The 20,589-nt window shown below is 32.4% G+C and overlaps 1 protein-coding gene across 1 annotated transcript in view; it reads right to left on the minus strand.

Annotated features, from left to right (window-relative positions):
* LOC130448910 (protein O-mannosyl-transferase TMTC2-like) overlaps positions 1-20,589 on the minus strand; it is a 289,690-nt gene that overhangs the window by 259,425 nt on the left and 9,676 nt on the right. The window contains exon 2 of the mRNA XM_056786514.1: positions 4,455-5,214. Coding sequence (XP_056642492.1) covers positions 4,455-5,214 — 760 coding nt within the window. The remainder of the gene's footprint in view (positions 1-4,454; positions 5,215-20,589) is intronic.

Genomic DNA, 20,589 nt, shown 5'->3' on the forward strand with positions numbered 1-20,589 from the left:
GTACATCAATCGCAATGGAAAAAATGCTTCGACGATTGGTTCAAATGCATTCAAAAGTCTATAGTCTATCTCAAACTTAAGTAGCAATCATCGTATTTTTAAATTTTCAATTACCACGACACTCATGACAACTGGAAGTTGTTGGGATACTAGTTTAGTGAGCTTTGTCAGAGTGGTAGTATTATAAACAGAAGCTCTGTAATTTGTTACTTCTTTAATAGGCAGATCGAAAGTATTTCTATTTATCTCTCACATAGTTGCTACAAAGTTGCCGGATGATCAGCTTTTCAATGTAAAAGTGCAAACAAATGTTTTGATCTTAGCAAATAAAATTATTAAATTAAAATTATTTAGAAGCCGCATAAAATATGCGTTTGTTAGTCATAGATCAGGTGAATATGGTGGATGCTACAATAAATCGTAGTGCAGGGTGGAACAAAATTTTTTCATTTAACTATGCTGGCGTTTCCAAAATTTAAAATTAGTTTTTTTTATTCTTGTACAGACCGTAACAAATCGAAACGTCAAATTTTCATCTGCTATTGGGAAAAAACTAATTTTAAAACAGAAGAAACGTGAAATCAAGACTATTCAGAAACATATACATATTAAAAGGTCTAATAAATTTGCAAAACACCCCGACAACAAGCCATCCTAGTCTCTTTCAAAATAGGTCCAAACGTCTATTCTAAGCTGTATTTTGAAAATTATTTTCTATCAACAACAGGCCTTAAATTGAGACGATTTTCTAAAAAAATCATATAGAAAGGTCTGAGTAGTGAGAAGTTGAAGAAATTCGAATGAATAACTTGCTTTTTTCATAAAATAGAATTGTTTTTCATAACTGATGTTTATAAAATCAAAAAATAAAACAGTTTCTTGCACGACCTGCTAAGTTATTAAATTTTAATCCTCATATCTTCAGATTATTTTCGTTTCCGAATTAGGATTTGGATTATTTAGACAAGACAGAAACACGAACAAATATTTGCATTTAAAACAAGCTTGGAGCTGCTGTATTTTGACATATAGTCATAAGTGAAAAATATGATAATATTTTCCATGTGGCAACAAGAGTATCAAAAGAAAATACCAACTGTCTATAATATTAATAACTGTATATTTATTGATGAATACGACCCAAAAATAGGAGGAGAATTCGGTTTCAGCATGTAGTACGGTCAAATTTGTCCTAAATATACAAGAGAAACTATAAAACTTCGTACATTTCAAATGAATGCTTAAAAGTTTTAATCGATTTCGTAAATAGACATTTTTTCATTTAAATTTTTGTATGTTTCTGCAAAACGTTGAATTTTATCGAAATATTCAATTAAGCAAAAATTGTAGATGATAAAATTATCGGTATAAATATTTCTCCATTGGTCAATATACCTAGTTCCGATAAATCCCTACCTTTTCAGATGTAAGGCTTGTTAGAGTTGAGTCATTACGTGGGTTTTTTCACAGTTGTTCCCATTTTTTCTTATCCTGTATCTTTTATTGTATTTCCGTCATCTTATTCCTCGTTTTTCCTTCACCATCTATTAATTTCAACAAGCTTTTCCTCGATATTCCTTCCTTGATTCATTCATCTTTGTATTAATAACTCTTCTTCTATTTTGTATACGCCGCCATACCATCTAAGTAGTCTTTCCTTAGTTTCATTTTCAATTCAAATTTTCCTAAAACCGTGTCTAACTTTGATTTATCCTGCTTTATTCCCTATTTTTCTTAGACATCCCATTTCTTTCAGTCTATAATAGTTTAAACCTTGTTCAAGTCTTCCATTTTGTGTTAAGATCATGCCAAGGTATTTGAGACTTTTGCCTTCCACCTCTTCTATTTTTGTCTTATTTGTCTTCTCCCTTGTGTTAATTATCATCGTATCATTCTTGGATTCAGTTATTTTCATGTTTATTATCCGTAGACTATCCGTAACAACTCCTTCGGTCTCGTAAATTTGTTTCATTGTATAGTTTAATTGTTCACTATTGTAGAAATCTATTCAATTTTAAAAATTCATTATTTTCTCCGTAGATGATTTACCCATTTGAAATATTGGTAATTTCACGCGATGTTGATACCATGCCTGCTCAATTAATTAATATATATAATTATTGCTGAATCAACCGTAGTTAATTAATGTGACGTTGAAAAGTGATGTTAGTTGGTAAAATACTCACAAAGTTGTCTCAAGCCAAGCTGGGTATAATAGATCCATTACTACATATTCAATTCTTATTATTCTATGATTTAAATTATTTGTTTCGATTAAAACTATTGAAAAATGTATCAAATAATCCATAATTTCAGTTATCATAAGGAGACAGAAGTGATTCAGGTACACAACATAGATAAAATAATTTTATTTAAGGACTTCGAACGGGCTTTCGACATAATTCACAGAAAAAAGCGTAGAAAAGCTTCAAAATATATGAGAATCTCACTCAAGTCTAGAAAATGACCATATAAAACTTAACAGTTATAATGAATAAATAATAACGAAGGGCTGGGGCAAGACATAGACTATCAGCAACATTATCTTGGCTTTAGAGTATGCAACAAAAAATATCGATAGAAAGAAAGCAATGAGAAATAGAGGGTGTCAAGTGATATAGCTATCGTAGCAAAATATGAAACTATAATGTGAGAAAATGGAAATAATTTTTACCATAACAATCAAATTAGTCGATCAATGTCACTATTATAAAACCGTGGTGCTTCCCATGAAATTTTTAAAATAACTTTGCATTTTGCAACCAATAGATCTGAGTCTGTTTTCTGGTCCGAATAATGACTTTTTTGTACACTGAAAATGATATACTCAGTAATATTCCTCGTTCCTTGATTTTTTTCTTTCCCCGTTTTCTAAACCAGCTCGAAATAGCTCTCTAGTTTCTAGAATAGCTCAACTGGTAAAGTTTCAAGCTCTTACCAATAGATCTGGGCTTGATTCCTAGCTAACAAGCGAATTACATCAACAAAGACTCATGATGTCTTGTGCTGCAAGAAATTTGCTAAAATAGTGATGAAATGTATAGAAAAATTGAGTTTGTTATTATGGTACTACAAAATGTATACGAAATAAGAGCAAATAAATAAATATAAGTGCTAAGTGGAAAGAATGTGATTAAGAGCAAGAGTAAGATGGCTAGAACATATTTGGAAGCTTGAACATGAAGCAGGGATAAGAATCATTGACGATTAGATACAAGTGGGAGAAAACGTGGAAGACAAAGGTCGAGATGGGATGGAGCTGGATTTGGAAAGAATAGAGATAAGAAACTAGAAACAAATGGCTACAGATAAGCAGAAATGGAGATTAATAGTAAAAAAGCTAAAGGTGTAAAAAGATGGGAACTGGACTTCCTCTGAAAGGGGCTACACAAACGTCTCAAGAGCGATCAAGTGCCATGAGGGACGTTGTGCGATTTTATCATCATCATCATCATCATCATATTTTTTCATCAAGGAACAATGTGGGGTGCAAGACATCGTAAGATGGGGGAGACAAAGAAAAAGATACTACCTAAGAGATGGATGGACAGCTGGTAGTCCACTTCTCAGGAACTGAAACAGAGGAACCTGGAAAACTAACAGATTATGAGATCTTAAGAATCAATAAGAAGAAGAAGATATTTTTCCATATTTTTTTTAACCTTACGGGGTGAAAGTTTTTTCTGTCAACACAAATATAGCAACCCCAGGATTAACAAACAAATAATTCTCCGCTTAAGCTGAATGAATTTCTGTGCTAATTCGTCTTTTGTAAATACTTGGCATGTTATAGGGTTATTAAATTTAATTAAAGTCTGGAGCCCAATCCGCTCTTTACAAAAAACACTCAAAACATTGTTTAACTTTTCATCATGCGATAGCTGTCACCGAAAATAGGATATATAAAAGTTTTATGATGATATTCGACTATTGTAATTAGACTCGATGTTTTTCATATGCTTTTCGGTAATAATTCAGTCGGAATCTAAGATATTCATAGAGGAAGGTCAGAATAATAATAGCGGAGAATTGGGGAGTCATGATATATATTCACAATCGCCTCAAAAAGAAATTGCTGAAGCTTTGATTAGAAAGATTAGGTTTATAATTTATTCTTTGAAACCTATAACACTCGCTTGGCTACTTCCGGCTTGGAATTGAGTTGAAACCAACAAAGAATTGTATTAAATCCGCGAAAAGATTACATCTATGGATTAGAGTCTATTTATACGTAAATTCCGACATTAACAGCTCGATAACACTTTGAGAGATGTTAATTTCAAATTTAATTGTTCCGGAAAATAGCAGAAAAGTTACCTTACAGAGTGCGCAGGTGCAAATGTGTGACTACCATCTCAATAACTATTGCTAGATTACTCTTTTTCGTAATTAACCCTACTGTAGACGATTGGATGCAGAAAAAAATAATTTCCTGAACAGATGCGATAACTTACCTTATTAGTTGATATGCAGTACACCCAATCGTATATGAAACAAATTCCTAGTACCGTAATTCCCGTTTCTTTGCTCAACATAGCAGCCACTGCTAGCAACAAACAAAGAACCAAATAAATCCATAATTTCAAATTGTTTTTCCAGCAACACAAACTTTGATTATCCTTTTTTTTCATAAAAACACTCACGGAAGATAGTTCAGTATGTTCAATATCTCTTAAATGCCTTTTAGGCCAATTACAACTAGTGACATTTTTTTGTAAGGCGTAAACAATTTTTTGATACTGTTTGGAATCTGACTTGATTATAGAACTTTTTCTACAGAATCTGTGACAATATTGAGTATCTCTATATCTTACGTGTGCAACGTAAGCTAACAACGACAAAAAATAAAAATTACAGGCAGCCAAGTCTGCTCTTCCCACAACACCGGCTACGGCTTCTGTATGAATAGGATGCGTCGCGAACACGAGACCCGTTACCATCGATCCGATTTTTGATTTCGGTTTAGGAAGAATTATTCTTGCTACGCGGATGAGGAGCACGGTTGCCAAACAGTGGAGAAGAACGTTCACCAAATGGTAACCCCATGGTTGAAAGCCTCCCAGAGCGTAGTTGATGCGGAAGGTTAGTACACACAAAGGGCGGTAGGAACCATGAGAGCCACTGTCACTCAAAGGAGTTCCCCAGAAATCGTTTTCCAGAAGACGAGACCATGGCGTCTTGGAGAGCAAGTCTGGGTTACTCAGTATAGCACGTCTGTAACAAAAAATATCTTAATTAGGAAAATCGTTGATATATAAACTACTTTGTTCGCTTATTGAACTACAGAATTATTGAATTAGGCCCATAAAAAGGGCTAGGAACTTCAATTTAAATTGCTCCTGCGATATTTTGTAGGTCGCAACGTGCACACCACTTATGTAGAAACTTATAACCTCCTAAGGAGGATGCGACTTCCCCAAAATAAGCATCAAACTTGTTTTTGAGGTAATTTCAGAATACCTCAAAAGATCATTGTCTTATCAAAAAAAAACTTCAAAAACCTCATTCAAAAATCATGGCGCGAAGACTTTGCATCAACTAAACGAAACTTACTCAAGGCTAAGTCAATGCTTATTCTCCCTGAATTTCGTCTCATGAATCTAGAAACACCCTATATATGTGTATGTATACGTGTTTAGAATTCTGATTTTTCTGTGTTCCTTCTATACCAATTTATTTAACTCGAAAAAGGCATTGTAATTTTTTTATTCGGAACATCAACTTCTTCTATATACGAAATTTTCACCCTTGACCCCAACAGAATTACGTTAGCGGCAACCTTTTTATCTTGTCTGGTTATGTTAATATTTACATGCGGGTTCGTCTTTACTTCATGTTTTTTTTTGTCGTGTTATTACTACATCCTTTATATTCGTCTGAATTAGAGCCCAAATGTTACCCAGCAGTTCCATTCCGTCGATCGTTGACTCATGACTGTTGAGTTGACCCCTCCGGTTTTATAAATTATCCCCCAGATAAACTAAACAACATTAATTGAGCAACCAATTGTTGGGAGAATTAATGGCTAATTATATTCCGGCCTTTATGACTTTTTGTCTTCATCAGAAGCGAAAATATAATTTGAAAGTAATGTATTGGAAATATTTTGATGTTTTATTTTCCTTATTCATTTGTAATCAATCTTTTTTGGCAGTATGGAATTACACACATCCATTTCACTATAATATAACTAATTTATATGCTGAACATATTGAATTTTCCAGTCATCTAATAAAGATATTCAGTCCTCTAAAATAATTTATAGGATGATAAAATTGGTATGAATATCCGTGGTAGTGATAGAAACTGCAGAGGAGCGGTCCTACAAAAAACTGAGAAACCTATGCCACACAAAAATAAATGCGGTTGAAGAGAAAAACACGAAGGACCTGTACAATATTACAGATACCAAGGTTTTCACCACATGCAAAGCACGTGCAGTATGGACGTGTGTTGTGTAAGTTGCGTGGCGAATTGCACCCTTAGCAGAACAGAGAAGCCAAAATGCAAAAGCTGTGGAGTAGAGCATCCGGCTAACTACAGGTGCTCGAAGAATACAGAAAGAAATGAACTAACCACGAACACCAAACAACCAGGAGGCATGTACATTCTTTACAAAAAGAATTTGGTAGTTTTATATAGTATAATGTTTATAACAACAAAAGTAACGCAAGTTTTGAGCAGCCTCTTCTTCGCATTCATCCGCTGTTATATCCGGGGACGGAACTGCTCACTCGTATGTGTTTGTGAACCTAGAAACATAATATGGACAAGAAAGAAGTTTAGTTGAAGTTTGGTCCAGGCTAGGTTGATGTGATAAAAGCCTGGACGACCGTGCTGAACCTATGGACCTGTACCATTTTAGGAAGCATAAAATTCCCCACAAGGTCCATCCAACTGATTTGCATTATTATAAAAAGTGAGTATCAGAAATTTGGGAAACAAAATTTTCACAAGCATTTTAAATGGTTGAACTTTACAGAGTCAGTCACTCCATTTATAAACGTAGTTTTGAATTAAGTTATTAAAAATCTGTACCGTCTTAAACAGCGTCAACACTTTTGCTCGCATCTAGTCGTCTCTTGTGAGTTACGAGGATAATTTAGTTGTCGCTTAATTAATTTAACCGATAATATCTCGAATAAAACTGATCGATACCTACTAGCGAGTCTACATTTTACATTACAAAATTACCATAGCGTGCCGATAGAATGGCAATGCATATTTCACTGCGTGTCTCTGCGTGTTATAACTAATAACAAATGTCATTTCAATTAAACGACCCAACCGCACACAACATTTAATCACAAACCATCAATTATTGTTTATTTTATTTTAATCAGAATACATTTTGATTGTTCATGTTACTCGGAGAGATGCAAGTGCAAACTTTTTGAAATATTAATTGATTATGATGATTATGGCATAAAGGTTTTGTCTTCTTTCATTCCCAAGTTATAGTCTTGACGTTAATTGGTTTTTCTTTCGTCGTAATGGTTAATTCCACCAAATTTGCTTAAATAAACGAACATAAAATTTTTTTTGGCGCTAGAACGTAACATTATAATCTTCAACATTTGCTGACTACTAATACATTTAAATACACTAATTAGTAATTTCCTTAATTTCTGATTTCTTAGACTTTTTCATATATTAATGCATCTAAATGTTTTTGATTTTATGCCTTTTCTGTTCTAAAATAAATTTTTTTAATAATTTTTGGAAGATAAAATTTGACGTTTCTACTTTTCTTTAAGTCTTTATCAAAATATACCTAAAATCAAGAAGATATAAATGCACTAATTAGTAATTTTACCTGCAGCTGAAAAAAAAGAAATTTATTTATAGTACGAAGGTCTGCCAAATTAGAGAGCCAAGCTCAAAAACGGCCCATTTATGCCATAGAATTACCCGAATTGTCGTTAATTATTTTGAGGAATAATGGGGTGAACCCTTAACTTGAGTATCAAGATGGCCGGTTACCCCCTCGAATATTGTTTCCCTTTTTACAATAGGTGAAAATTTCCGGAATCGGGGCACATCGGCATCCTGCGCAAAACGAGAGAAAGCCATTTCTACGTATGATGAAGGTTGGATTTGATATTAGAAAATGTCTTCTTTGCGTTTTACAGTTTATTGTTTAGGGGGAAAAATATTGCGGTGGTGGCTGGCTACATTGATAGTTAAGTTAGCTGACCATTCCCTATTTCTCTATGTATCAATTCAATTGCCATTTAATAAAATACGAACCCTGATATCGCGGCCCTCTAGCATATAGGGAGGAATGGAAAAAGGCGTTAGGGTTATTTTGAAGGCATTGAAGGTGTGTTTGACCAGAGCTACATTGCAGCAAAGGAATTTCGGAATGTAAAACATCAAGCAGCTATTTACCAAAGAAACTTCCTTCTAGATTAGATCTAGATTGAAAATATCCTTTTTGATATCACTTTTTTTCTGAAAAATAATTAATAGCAAAAAAGCGATATGGAAATGGCAATTTTTTTCCTAGTGGAAGTTATTTTTAGATCATTGACGAATAGTTGATTGTGGATAGCATTAACAGGAGTGTTTCTCAAAGTTCATGTCCATGGATATTCGAGAGAAATAAATAAATCATTAATAATCAAACCCAATTCCTTAAAAAGAACCCTTAAGGCTTCTCTCGTTTCTCCCAATATGTCAGCGTTCTCTGAGAATGAGGTTTGTATTTTCTTGAATGGCAATTGAAGAGACAACTATCTATGATTTCAGTCTGAATAAACGTACAATATGGAAGCAATATTCAGTGGCTAGATAAATTAACTATCAATGTCGCTAGCCACCCCCTAGAATATTATATTTCTCCAAACAACAAATATAATGAAGCACGTAGATTACGGTTGATGAAAATATCATTTCCGACCACGGGACTCCTTGTTATCTGGGGTAAAACGGGGAAAAGCTATTTCACTCTATTTAATTATTTCGGAATTCATACGTAGAAATGATTTTTTCCGTTTTGCCTCGGAATCAAGTTAGCAGGTCCTCCCATTATTATTTAATGTAATTAATGGCAAATTCTGGGAATTCTACGGCAAAAAAATGGCAGATGCGGATCTTCCCACTTGCTAATGCACAGAAAATGGCATATGTTGAGGATAAAACAAAAAATAAAATTTCTGCTGGAACTGCAGAAGATGACAACACTGATGATGAATAAGACAGTGAGGAGCTATTAGAGAATCTGCTGATCTAGACATTAGTCCCGCTGATAAAACAAGAGAAGAGGACTCTGAAAATAACTATTAAGATTAAGAGAATATCTGTCAAACTGAAAGACTTACAAACTTTTTATTCCTAGCATTCCGATTCAAATCTTTTCATAGACTTTTTCTATAGATGAGTTTTGAGTTATATTTAACAAGAATCCAATCAAAATATTTTTCGAAGTTAGTTATAAAGAAAAAAATAATTAAGTTGAAAGGCAAGCTCTGTAGTTTGGAGAATGAAAACAGCATAAACAAAAACCCGTAAATAAAATCAATGGAAAGTCAAAGACGTAGAAGAGTATAATGAGAAAAATGTGCTGATAAATCATCCACCATTAAATTGGCATTACCTATTATACCGGATATGATCCGAGTTCGATGTTCTTTCCATAAACCCCAACTTAAACTCGTTAGTATTGATTAGTTATTTGATATTCAAGGGGGCCCTCTTTTAGGAGGGCTGATTCTAATAGGGGTCTTTTTTGTAAGCGATAGCACGAAAATCGGCTTTCTTGGGACAGTTAAACCGTTAGACAACCTAAAAGGTTTTCTTAAACAAACTGTTTTTAATTTACATACTAATTTATTACCCTTTAGATCTTAAGAAAGTGCGACGAAAGGAGGAAACTGAAATAAATGTCAATTCTCGTGCTCCACATTGAGTTTTGAGATTAATATAATTAAGTTTTAATTTTTCAACTAATTATGTTATTTGTGAGATATGATATTAACAAAGTCGTTAAGTCATGTTATATATTCTTTAGCTATATCGGAAGCATTATGAATGATCATTAATTGCAATTTCAAAGAATAAATGAAAGAAATTCTCTTTGAACACTGAATGGTATTGAGATATTCTCACAATGTTTTGATTCCTACACCCAAATTGCATAATTTGAAAAGTACATCTGACCTACATCCAGCTATGCCGAGATAATATACAATTCTATACTTCTATTGGAACTTTTATTTAAATTTAAATGCTCTATTACTTTGACTCCAAGCATGATTAATGAATATTTTATTGACATTTTCATTCCTCAATCAATTAATCTCAGTTGTCTTTTATAAAAAAAAAAACAGTTTGGTAGTTCTCAAAGACTCGTGGAATTGAAAAGAGACGAACGATTTGGCCCGAATTATATTAAAGTCAGTCAAGAGAAAAAAGAATATTGAACCTAAGTTCTCAAGGATCTAAAGCTAAAGTAAAAACATCTACTAATTTATGAATAATTGAGAAGTCCATGGCAACCATTGGAAATTCGATATATTCCAGAGAGAAAAAAACGAACAAAAGCGAAGGATCAATAGAATTATTATATGAATAAATAATCAACTCTTTGATCAAATATAGGATAATAGAATCAGTATTTTTCATAAATTCTTTTTGAGTCTAAATACATGAAAAATATAAGGGAATATAAAAACTGAAATAAAATTTAGACAAATATAACGACTCGATGTTTCCTCACAAGTGAAAATGAACTATTTACTTAGTTTGTTTTCTGAAAAGTTCTTTTGATAAGCCAGGTAGCAATGAAAGCGAAGCTCGGATAACTTTCAGCTGATCGATTACAACCGTCAGAATGTTTTCTAATAACCCAAAATGACTTCCAATTAGATAAGTTGTCAATATAAGAAGAATAAAAGTCTGCATCACTAAAGTCAGGTGAGTTAGGAGTTTATGGAATCACAGGAAAGTTTTTATTTGCCCAAAACTCGTTTATTGATATTTCTCACCTACAATTCATTATTAAAAATCTGACTTCTACTCAAATTCAACTATCCTCGATTAATTTTATTGTCTTAATGATCAAATTTACGGATTCTGTAAACATTTCCATCGATTCTGTAGTCCTTTCATTACGTGGTTTACCTTACATCGACTTTGGTCATTTCGACAATGTCAACGGAACACCTGGGCTTTTGTAAAAATACTTTTTTTCGTAGGAATGTTATATTGCAGAAGGTTCTGTTGCACTGTTCTCAAAACTGAAGCAAAATCTGATTGTATACTGTTGTTCTAAATTGATATAACTCAATTATAGAAGGGATCTTGAAACGTATGTATCAAAAGTTTTCCAAAAAAGTTAGTTACCTTCAATTCAATACTAGATAATTTAGAAGTTAGTTACTATAGAGAACACAGATTTTATAAGCTTTCAAGTTCCATATGTCATTACAATTTTTGTCTAATTTTATCTTAGTTCCAAAAAAATCAGGCAGTATAAAACTTTGACTGATGCGCAATGGAAGTTTGACAGGAACATAAACTCGAAGGATGAATTGCCTATTTCGAGTCTTCCACGTGACTATCAGGTCGAGGACTGATAAAAAGGAGAGAAGGACATCGGAAAAGGACGAAATACCCAAATTGTACTACAGATCAATTACGGACACTTCCAATATACTGCCGTATCTTACAATTATATTGTTGCTTATACTATTAATCCATTTCCTTCATTAGCGATTCAAGTTTTAGTTTTCCGCATTTGTTTGAATTCTAACCTGTACGATTCTCCAGCCGTCTAATATTTATAAAATTGAGTCGGTTGATATAATCCGCCGTAAATTAATGAAAATATGAGCTACCACTGTGTTCTTTCAGAAAAACAATAAATTGTGATGAGAATCTGTGAATATACCTCATTATATTTTTGAACAATATTTCCCAAAACTTCATTCATAATGAGTAGAAGGAAAATAATTCCATATTATCAATTCCTGTCGCTCCCGAAGATAGAATGAATATTAACAAAGAAGATTCAATAATTTTCTTAATGGCAATTCGTCTGGAGTGAATCATAATTGAATTTATGGGATTATACTGGGAATATAAACACACTCCGATTCGGAATTTAATTAAATATTCCGGATCAAATTACGGCACATTATTTTATCTAATCGCTTCTGTTGTATAATTCTGGACTGAAATTGATTTAACTGCTAAAATAATGGTAGCCATTATCTCCTACTGATGGATAAATGCAGCTATGAAATTTGGTTGCTGATGTAACAACTAGTTGAGTTTATATAACAATAATGATCCCTAAAAGTTGGAATTTGACTAAATGTCAATTTATTGAGTAACAAAAAGCACTTAAAATGTTGATTGTTATACAATATTTGTTCCAAACGCCCAAATATATATTTCCGTATTCATATTATGCTGTTATTGATAACCTACAAAGTAGTTTATTGAAAATACGTCGTCACTTCCCAGCTCGTTACAATAATTTCCAGCCCTATCTTTGTCATTAAACCATTACCCTTTATGCAGCATTTTGATTCAAGAAAAAAGTCCAAAGTGGTACCAAGCTATGTTTGTATAATATTGTTACGAACTCATCTCCGCCCTGGAGCCTGTCCTGCTTAGATATAGTGGAATTCTCAAATTTGGTGAAGGCGCTACATTCTATGAAATACCCGAAATTCGTTCGATCTTTATTTTTACATAAGTTTCTATAACAGTCGGTTTATTTACATTTGTTTCTTCTGATTAATTTTTAGGAAGGGCTATTTATTTATTTGTTTTATTCCTCTATTTTTTCAGATCTTCGGAGAATCATTTTTTTATATATAACGATTTTATGTAGCACAGTTTAGTTCAGTTTATAATAAATAGTGAATGCAGGTTAGGAAATAATTAAGTTAAGTTGATGAAGATTGAAATTTCCTTAACTGCATTTTCTGTATTTTTCACTGGATATTACTGATAAACTTTTGATTGAGACTGCATTAAGATTGCTTGCCTTTTCCACTTTATTCCTTTGACTCGAATCCCTTCGCCTATTTCGTAAACAAACAATTGAGGAGGAAAATTGTTTATATATAGTTTGTTTCTAAAAATTGAGCTGAAAGAGTTATTCATAGTGATATAATTTATTCATAAACCACTCTTCCATCAATCCGTTCTACGCTATACAAGGTGTCAATTTAAACGTATAACTCAGCTTCAATAATTCAACACTTAACAGCTTAATGAGTCTGATCGATTTTAAAATCTTTAATACACTTTCTCTTCTAACTACTGTACATGCTTAAGCTTTTTCTTTTTTTTTTCACACATCTGTATTCATTTTAAATTTCAATATTTTTGATAATCTTGTTAGTGTCACCGTTTCTTTCAAGGATTTCCATATTTCTGATAGAAGACTCTTCATAATCTATTTAATATCTATGCTATTTCTATTGCCTTGATTTTGCTTTCTATCGATTCATAAATATATTTGCTGTTTTTTTTTCTTTTTGTGAACTTCGTTAAAGATTATCATGAGTTTGTATTTTCGTAATTTCATCGAAATAATTTCTAATATACAGTTGAACTGTAGAGAAAATGACAAGCTAAAAATTCTATCGCCAAGCTAAACATTTGGAGGTTTGAGCAAATATTTGCGTAACTCTATCACAATCAACTAAATTGCGTGAGTATATTCATAGTAGAATGTTATGTTATTACATTTCCAATCCATTACCAGAGACTCTACGCTTGGAACCAATGAAGGATTATTTGACAAGCAATAATTTTTGATAATATGAATGTATTTGGTTAGAATGTTACAATTTCAATCATAAAATATCCCTGCAGCTAACAGGATATCAATAGAATGTGATTCAAAATACAACGGGTCAGCTAATCTAATGCGGGGTGGTATAGCAATGTTTTTTTTGTTTCAAACGATCCAATTGACAATTGAAAGGACTTAACATGATATAAACATGTGACTTGTTCTTTTAAAAATATTTCTATAGATGAGTAGAAAAATCTGGTCATCTTAAACATCGACAAAAGTATTAATTATACGAGGATGTATTGATATCCAGTTAGCCTAGACCAGTTCCATGCATAAACAAAATATTGCGTTACCATAGCAACGAACAATAAATTATTAGAAGTGTCAGTGTAAAGTTTGAGGTCAAAAAAGTAAACTAGAGTTACGTAATGAATTAAAAGAAAAAATATGTCCACCCAAATTGTGAACATAGAAAAATTGGAGTATCGAGCCATCATCAAGTACCTGTATTTAAAAAGGTTAAGAGGTAAGCAGATTTACGAAGATATGCTTAATACCCTTGGTGATCAATGTCCTTCATATGCGACCGTGAAAAATTGGACTGCAAGCTTCAAAAGAGGTAAATTTTCCGTTGACGATGATGATCCATCGGTAAGGCCAGTTTCTGATTCAGTTCTCGATGCAGTTCAAGACATGATTTTATCACAGCGTCCAATTGGGCCAAATCGGATATGTGAAGCATTGAACATTTCATATGAACGCGTTCATCATATAGTTCATGTCAATTTGGACATGAGAAAAACTTCTGCAAAATGAATCCCCAAATGTTTGAATGTTAACCAAAAGCGTGCAAGGGTAGAAGCATCGCGTTCGATCTGTGCTCGATTAGAGAACGATGTAGACTTCTTAAACTGAATTGTTACTATAGATGAGACTTGGGTACTTTTCTACGATCCAGAAACAAAGCAAAAATCGATGGAATGACGACACTTCAGCTCTCAAAGACCTTACAAGTTTCATGTTCAAAAATCTGCTGGAAAAGTTCTTGCTTTAGTTTTTTTGGGATTGCCATGGTGTAATCATGACTGATTTTTTGAATAAAGGTAGAACAATAATTGGAGATTACTATTCGACATTACTGACCACTCTACGGGAGAAAATTAAAGAAAAAAGACGTGGAAAGCTATCCATTGTTTTGTTTTTGCAGGACAACGCCCCTGCATACAAATCTCATGTCGCCAGGCATAAAATTCGTGGTTTGAATTACTAGAATACCCCCCTTATTCATCAGATTTGGTTACGTCCGATTATCATCTCTATCCTCAACTGAAAAAAAGTTCAAGAGGTCGTAATTTTTTTCCAATGAGGAGGTAATAAAAGCTGTTGAGGTCTGGTTTGCAAGAAGAAACAGGCCTAGAAACGTTGCAGGTTCGTTGTAATAAATATATCCAATTAAGAGGAGAATATGTTGTGTAATAAAATATTTTGATATTGAAATTTTGTTTAATTCTATAATAGGCTAAGAATTTTGCAATATATCCTCGTAATGAACAATATTTTAAACGGAATAACATTGTTTTGTGCAAAAATTTAAATTGAAAATTTATTTTTTAGTAATTCTAGTTATTTGGAATCCCATTTCGTCTATACTTATAAATGAATGTGAATGGATATTACCGAAATTTCATATATTCTATTTTGTGCTCCATGAAACTGTTTTTACAAAAAACAATAAAATGAAGTTCATGAAGTCATTTTAATAAAATTATAACAAATAAATTCACCATACACATGTAGGCATACCTTTTAAATGTTCAGTATAATTTCAATTCCATACAGGATTTGTGAATTAATGTGAAGGATATAATGAAAACAAAATAATCCCAATATTTCTCTTAAGTTCTAAATTAATTGTTGATAGTATTTGTGGTGGTGGTGGTCTATTGGTGCTTATTGATCCAAAATACGATTTTTTCCACTCCATTCCAGTGAACTGATTTTTTATTATAACTTTCGACATGGATTAAACCAACAGCATTCTGTCGATTAACCAGCTTCGATTTTTGGTGATGAATTACCATCTGGAGCAATCGTGCTTCACTGATTCAATCGTGGTAGCGCTTCGCTACAGGATGAATTTTATGAAGATCGTCCAAAATCGGCTGTTGTGCCAAAGAACATCGATGCTCTACGTGATATTGTAAGACCGTGAGTCATACTTGGGAATTAATTTTACCCGCACACAATATTGCATGAGCAATTGGCGATCAAAAAGATTTTTCCGCATAGATGCCGCATAATTTGACTCAAAAAAAAACAGACAAATGCAGACAAAATTCAATCGAAACTCTTCAAAAGACGTCTATAAAATCGTGATAGACTCCTGAACATGAATAATTGCATAGGTGTTTCAAGACGTGTCAAATTCAACAAAAATTTTTCGCGCACAAAATACTTTGAAGCAAATGGTCACCAAAGGAAAATAGGCCGGGAAAGTAAAGCAACAAAATGTATTTTCGAAAACCAGCCAGAATCAAAATACCACGAACAGTTTACACTTCTGAGTAGTGTAAACAGTTTTACTAAAATGAAAACAACATACTCTGTTCTCGAATGCTTTCCCTGGCTGTGGCAGGAGAACCGCTTTATTCCAACGTAGTAAAAATGCATTTGCAAAACATTTCGAGAAACGTCTGAACTTGTAGAAGACTGTCCCTCAAAAAATAGGAGATCTAAATATATCAAGACATTACTCAAAGCGAACTGGTGAAAACAGCTGTGTTGAATAACCGCCAAATGGTCCAACTAAAGCAGCGCGTAGAACAGTCAATTCTGAATCGTATATCAGCATTTGTTTACGAGAAGTCTCCGCAAAAAGCAGAGAAAACATTTTTGATTAATCAAAATTCGAATTGACGAGTTATCCATCCTCGTTTGGCACCCAAGGACTTCTTATTACCGCAGATCAAAAATTAATTGCAATATCAACGTTTTTCTACACCTGAAGGTACGGAGAAAATCTACAATTGTTTTAAACGCATACAATAATGTATTGATCCCCATGAAGAATAATTTGAGAAACAATAAAAACATATGTTTTATTTGAATATTTCGAAACTTAAGTAGTAGCCCTCGTATAATGACCGTGGGTCGATATGTTTTCGATTGCGGAAATAATATTCCTTCTGGGAAAAAATGGATGATGGTTGCCTAGATTTCCTGGACTATATATCAAATTAACACCCTACATAACTGATCTGGAAATTTCGCAATCTGGAATATCTCTTCCTATCAATCATATATTCTCAACCCATGGAATAAACGTGTATAATTGAAAAGTGAAACTTTTCATGTACAATTAACCTGTATTAATATCTCATTGCAATTGATATCCATCTGGAATTGTTTTCAATTCCAGTCTCATAAATTACAAAATGATTTTTGTCAGGAATATGCAATTTATCAAATCCTAAGCTGTTTTATTTCCCCGTCTGTACAATAATTGATCCCTGCCAATACAGAAACTGATAATGATAATCTACACTTCTATAGATCGATCAATTACACCGGCATGACATGCTCCCGTATAAAATTGACAAACTTTCAAAACACGATTCGGGTTTTCCTATTCAAATTTTGCACAAGCGTCAACAATGATATATTGCCTAAGATAAATACGTTTCAGTCAGCTATATATTAGGCATGTGGAATAGAATGAAAATATGCCTAAAACACCATATTGGTGTGATGATAAGAAGAGACTTTATCTAACGATATGTCAAATGAAATAACAACAAATATGAAGTTGTGCGAAGTGGATCAAATTCTTCCACCCAATTATTGCCTCTATATTTCTCAATGTAGGTCGTTAAAAACATTTATACAACGACTTTCAAATAAAATGTCAGACTATCGGCATAAATTTTCCGACTTTCTGAAATCAACATACATTTCTAAACATTTCCTCTAAACCATTTATCTTTCACGAAATGCGCGTGGAAAAATGTCTTGATGTATATTCTAAGTAGCAGGTCGTAAAAAGAATTTGTTTTTGAAATGTATCGCCAATTCTACTTTCAAGAACAACGGTAAATTGTTTCGTATTTCATCATAGATCAACAAATGGATAGATCGGAAATAAAAAAATAATTGATGCGTAAAAAACTAATCTGTTTTGTTCAAAGGGGTTCATATTTAAACAGCTGAATTTGCTTACTTCCCACTTTTAGATTCATAAGATATAATATAGGGTGATACAACAGTAAGGATCTTAGCAAAACCTTACATTCAACTGCTTCAAATACTTGGAAATTTCTAACATGGCAAACTAATTGTTCAAAATATTCAATACTGTTTGAAATATTACCAAAAGGTCATATTGTTATTAGTGTTAGCAAGTAGACTAAAATTATTTGTGATATAAAGTTTTGGTAAACAGGTTTATTCACCAAAAAAAAAGGGAAGAAAGGAAGTTTGATAATTAAATATGCTTATGATGATTCCCAAACTTGAAAGTGAAGAAATTATTTCTTTTGAGTGTCACTATAACATTTATTACAATTTAGAATTCAACCATTCGCTGGTAATATCTTCATAAATTCTCAACAATAAAACGATAGAATAAACATTCAGTCGACGTTTAACTCTTCATGTTTGTTTGCTTTCAGCTTCTAGTTCCATTGATAATAAATGAGGAAAAATAAAAATACCATAATAATTTCGAAGGCTACTCTGTTTATGAACAATAAAAATATTGATATAATAATAGGAGTTTACCACGCAACAAAAATAAATGGACTATTAACTGGAATGACCGGCATTCACTTATCATAAATAATTGTAAAGTAACAGGCAACTTTGGAGTTGGTGAATGGAATTTAATACTTGTTTTATGTTATACATAAACAACACAAAAAAAATTATTGTAACCCATTTGACGGATGAATGTGAAACATCATAATGCTAAATACTCAAACCTTATGGAAAACTTTTTATTAATGGTTTTATAAAAAAAAGTTATTCTTGATAAAAAAATCTCCATGGTCCGAAAATTAGAATGCAATCATCAGAAATCAATTTTTTAAAGCAGTATACGAGGTTTGTCAATAAATTTCAAAAAAATGTTTTAGAGTTGTTTTGAATTAAAAGTTATATTCAAATATGCAATTACAGCCATAAATTATGAAATTTCAGGTTTTGAGATTATTTATTAATCATTCCTTATTATATATTCCGCCTGGATACAATTTCTATCTCTTGCCTGTTAAAAATACGATGACCTATTTATTACTGTTTTTGAACAACCTTGCAAGTTACATACGTAATGAATGTGTAATAATAATTTATTGTAGAAATATTGTATAATAAACAATTGAATGTTTACAAAGAGAAGGTGAATATGTCGAAGCTGTAGGACATTGAATTAAAATTTAATTGTATTTGTTTCTGTTTAATAAATATTATTCCTATGGATTATTATTTTGGCATTCTTCAGAAATAATTCTCTCCAAATGGTCTACATCATCAAATGTTCCTCGCTGATAAATCTATAAGTAACCCCATAAAAAAGTCAATGGGAGTCGAATCAGCAGCCCTATGATGCCAAAAAATATCTTAATACCTGTAAATCACCTTCCTATCAAAAATATTTTCAAGGAGTACTCTAACGTTTAATGTACTATGGATGGAAGTACAGTTTTGTTGGAACCCAATTGTCAAACGTTCTCGTAACGGTAGGTCGTGCAAAAAATCACTGCGGCATTTAAGGAATTTATTTTTGTACACACCACACCTTACGTTCGTTTTAAAAGAATATTTGTTCCGAGTTTTTATTACTGTTAGACCACCAGCGACAATTTTGTGATGATACGGGTCCGTTTGAAGAAAATATTGCCTCATCGGAAAATATTATAGTTTTTGTAAAAAACGGGTCTTCACCCAACTTTCCCTGGATGGGAGGGCAGAGTTCAAAACGAATATGGTAATCCCTTGGTAGTAACGTGTATACAAATTGCGGTTTGTATGCTTGATATTTATTACCTTTCAAAATATTTGCCAGTGTAACTTTACTTACTGAAGTAGTTTGGATTGTAAAGGACCTTTTTCTTAATGACGTTTTTTGTATCACTTCAAATTCAGTGTCTTCATTCGCAACACGTTTTCGACGTTTATTTTTAAATTTATTTTCTATACTTCCCCTAGCTCTAAATTTATTTAAAATTTTTGTTGAATGCCTAATAATTACATGCGGATGTTTATTATTAAAAATATTTCCGGCCTCTCTATGTATTTTGTTATTGTCTCCAAGTCTCCAATTTTTTCTTCACGATTTAGTGAATTTGTCATTTTTATTGTAATGTTATAAACAACAACTCACACAGACATTCATTGTCACATACTTCATGTCAGGGCATCGTAGATTGCGTTAAATTTATTCCGCCAGAATAATTATACGGAATGATTAATGAATAATCACAAAACCCGAATTTTCATAATAAATGGCTGTAATTAAATAATTCAATATAACTTTTAATTCAAAACAACAATTGAAAAAAATAATTTACTCTTGCACAAAATTCAATTTTTTTGACAAACCTCGTATACTGCTTTGAAAAAATTATATCTGATGGTTGCATTTCAAATTTTGGACCATGCAGAATTTTTTTATCAGCTATAACTTTTTTCATAAAACCATTAATATAAAAGTTTTCCATATGGCTTCAACAAGAAAACACACTGTGTATAACTACTTTCAAAAGTCAATGGAATACGAGGGGTCTTCTAAAAGTAAAGAATTTAGAAGTATTATATGAGAGAGTAATAAAAAT

This window comes from Diorhabda sublineata, chromosome 9, assembly GCF_026230105.1.
Source record: "Diorhabda sublineata isolate icDioSubl1.1 chromosome 9, icDioSubl1.1, whole genome shotgun sequence".
Taxonomy (NCBI): Eukaryota; Metazoa; Arthropoda; class Insecta; order Coleoptera; family Chrysomelidae; genus Diorhabda; species Diorhabda sublineata.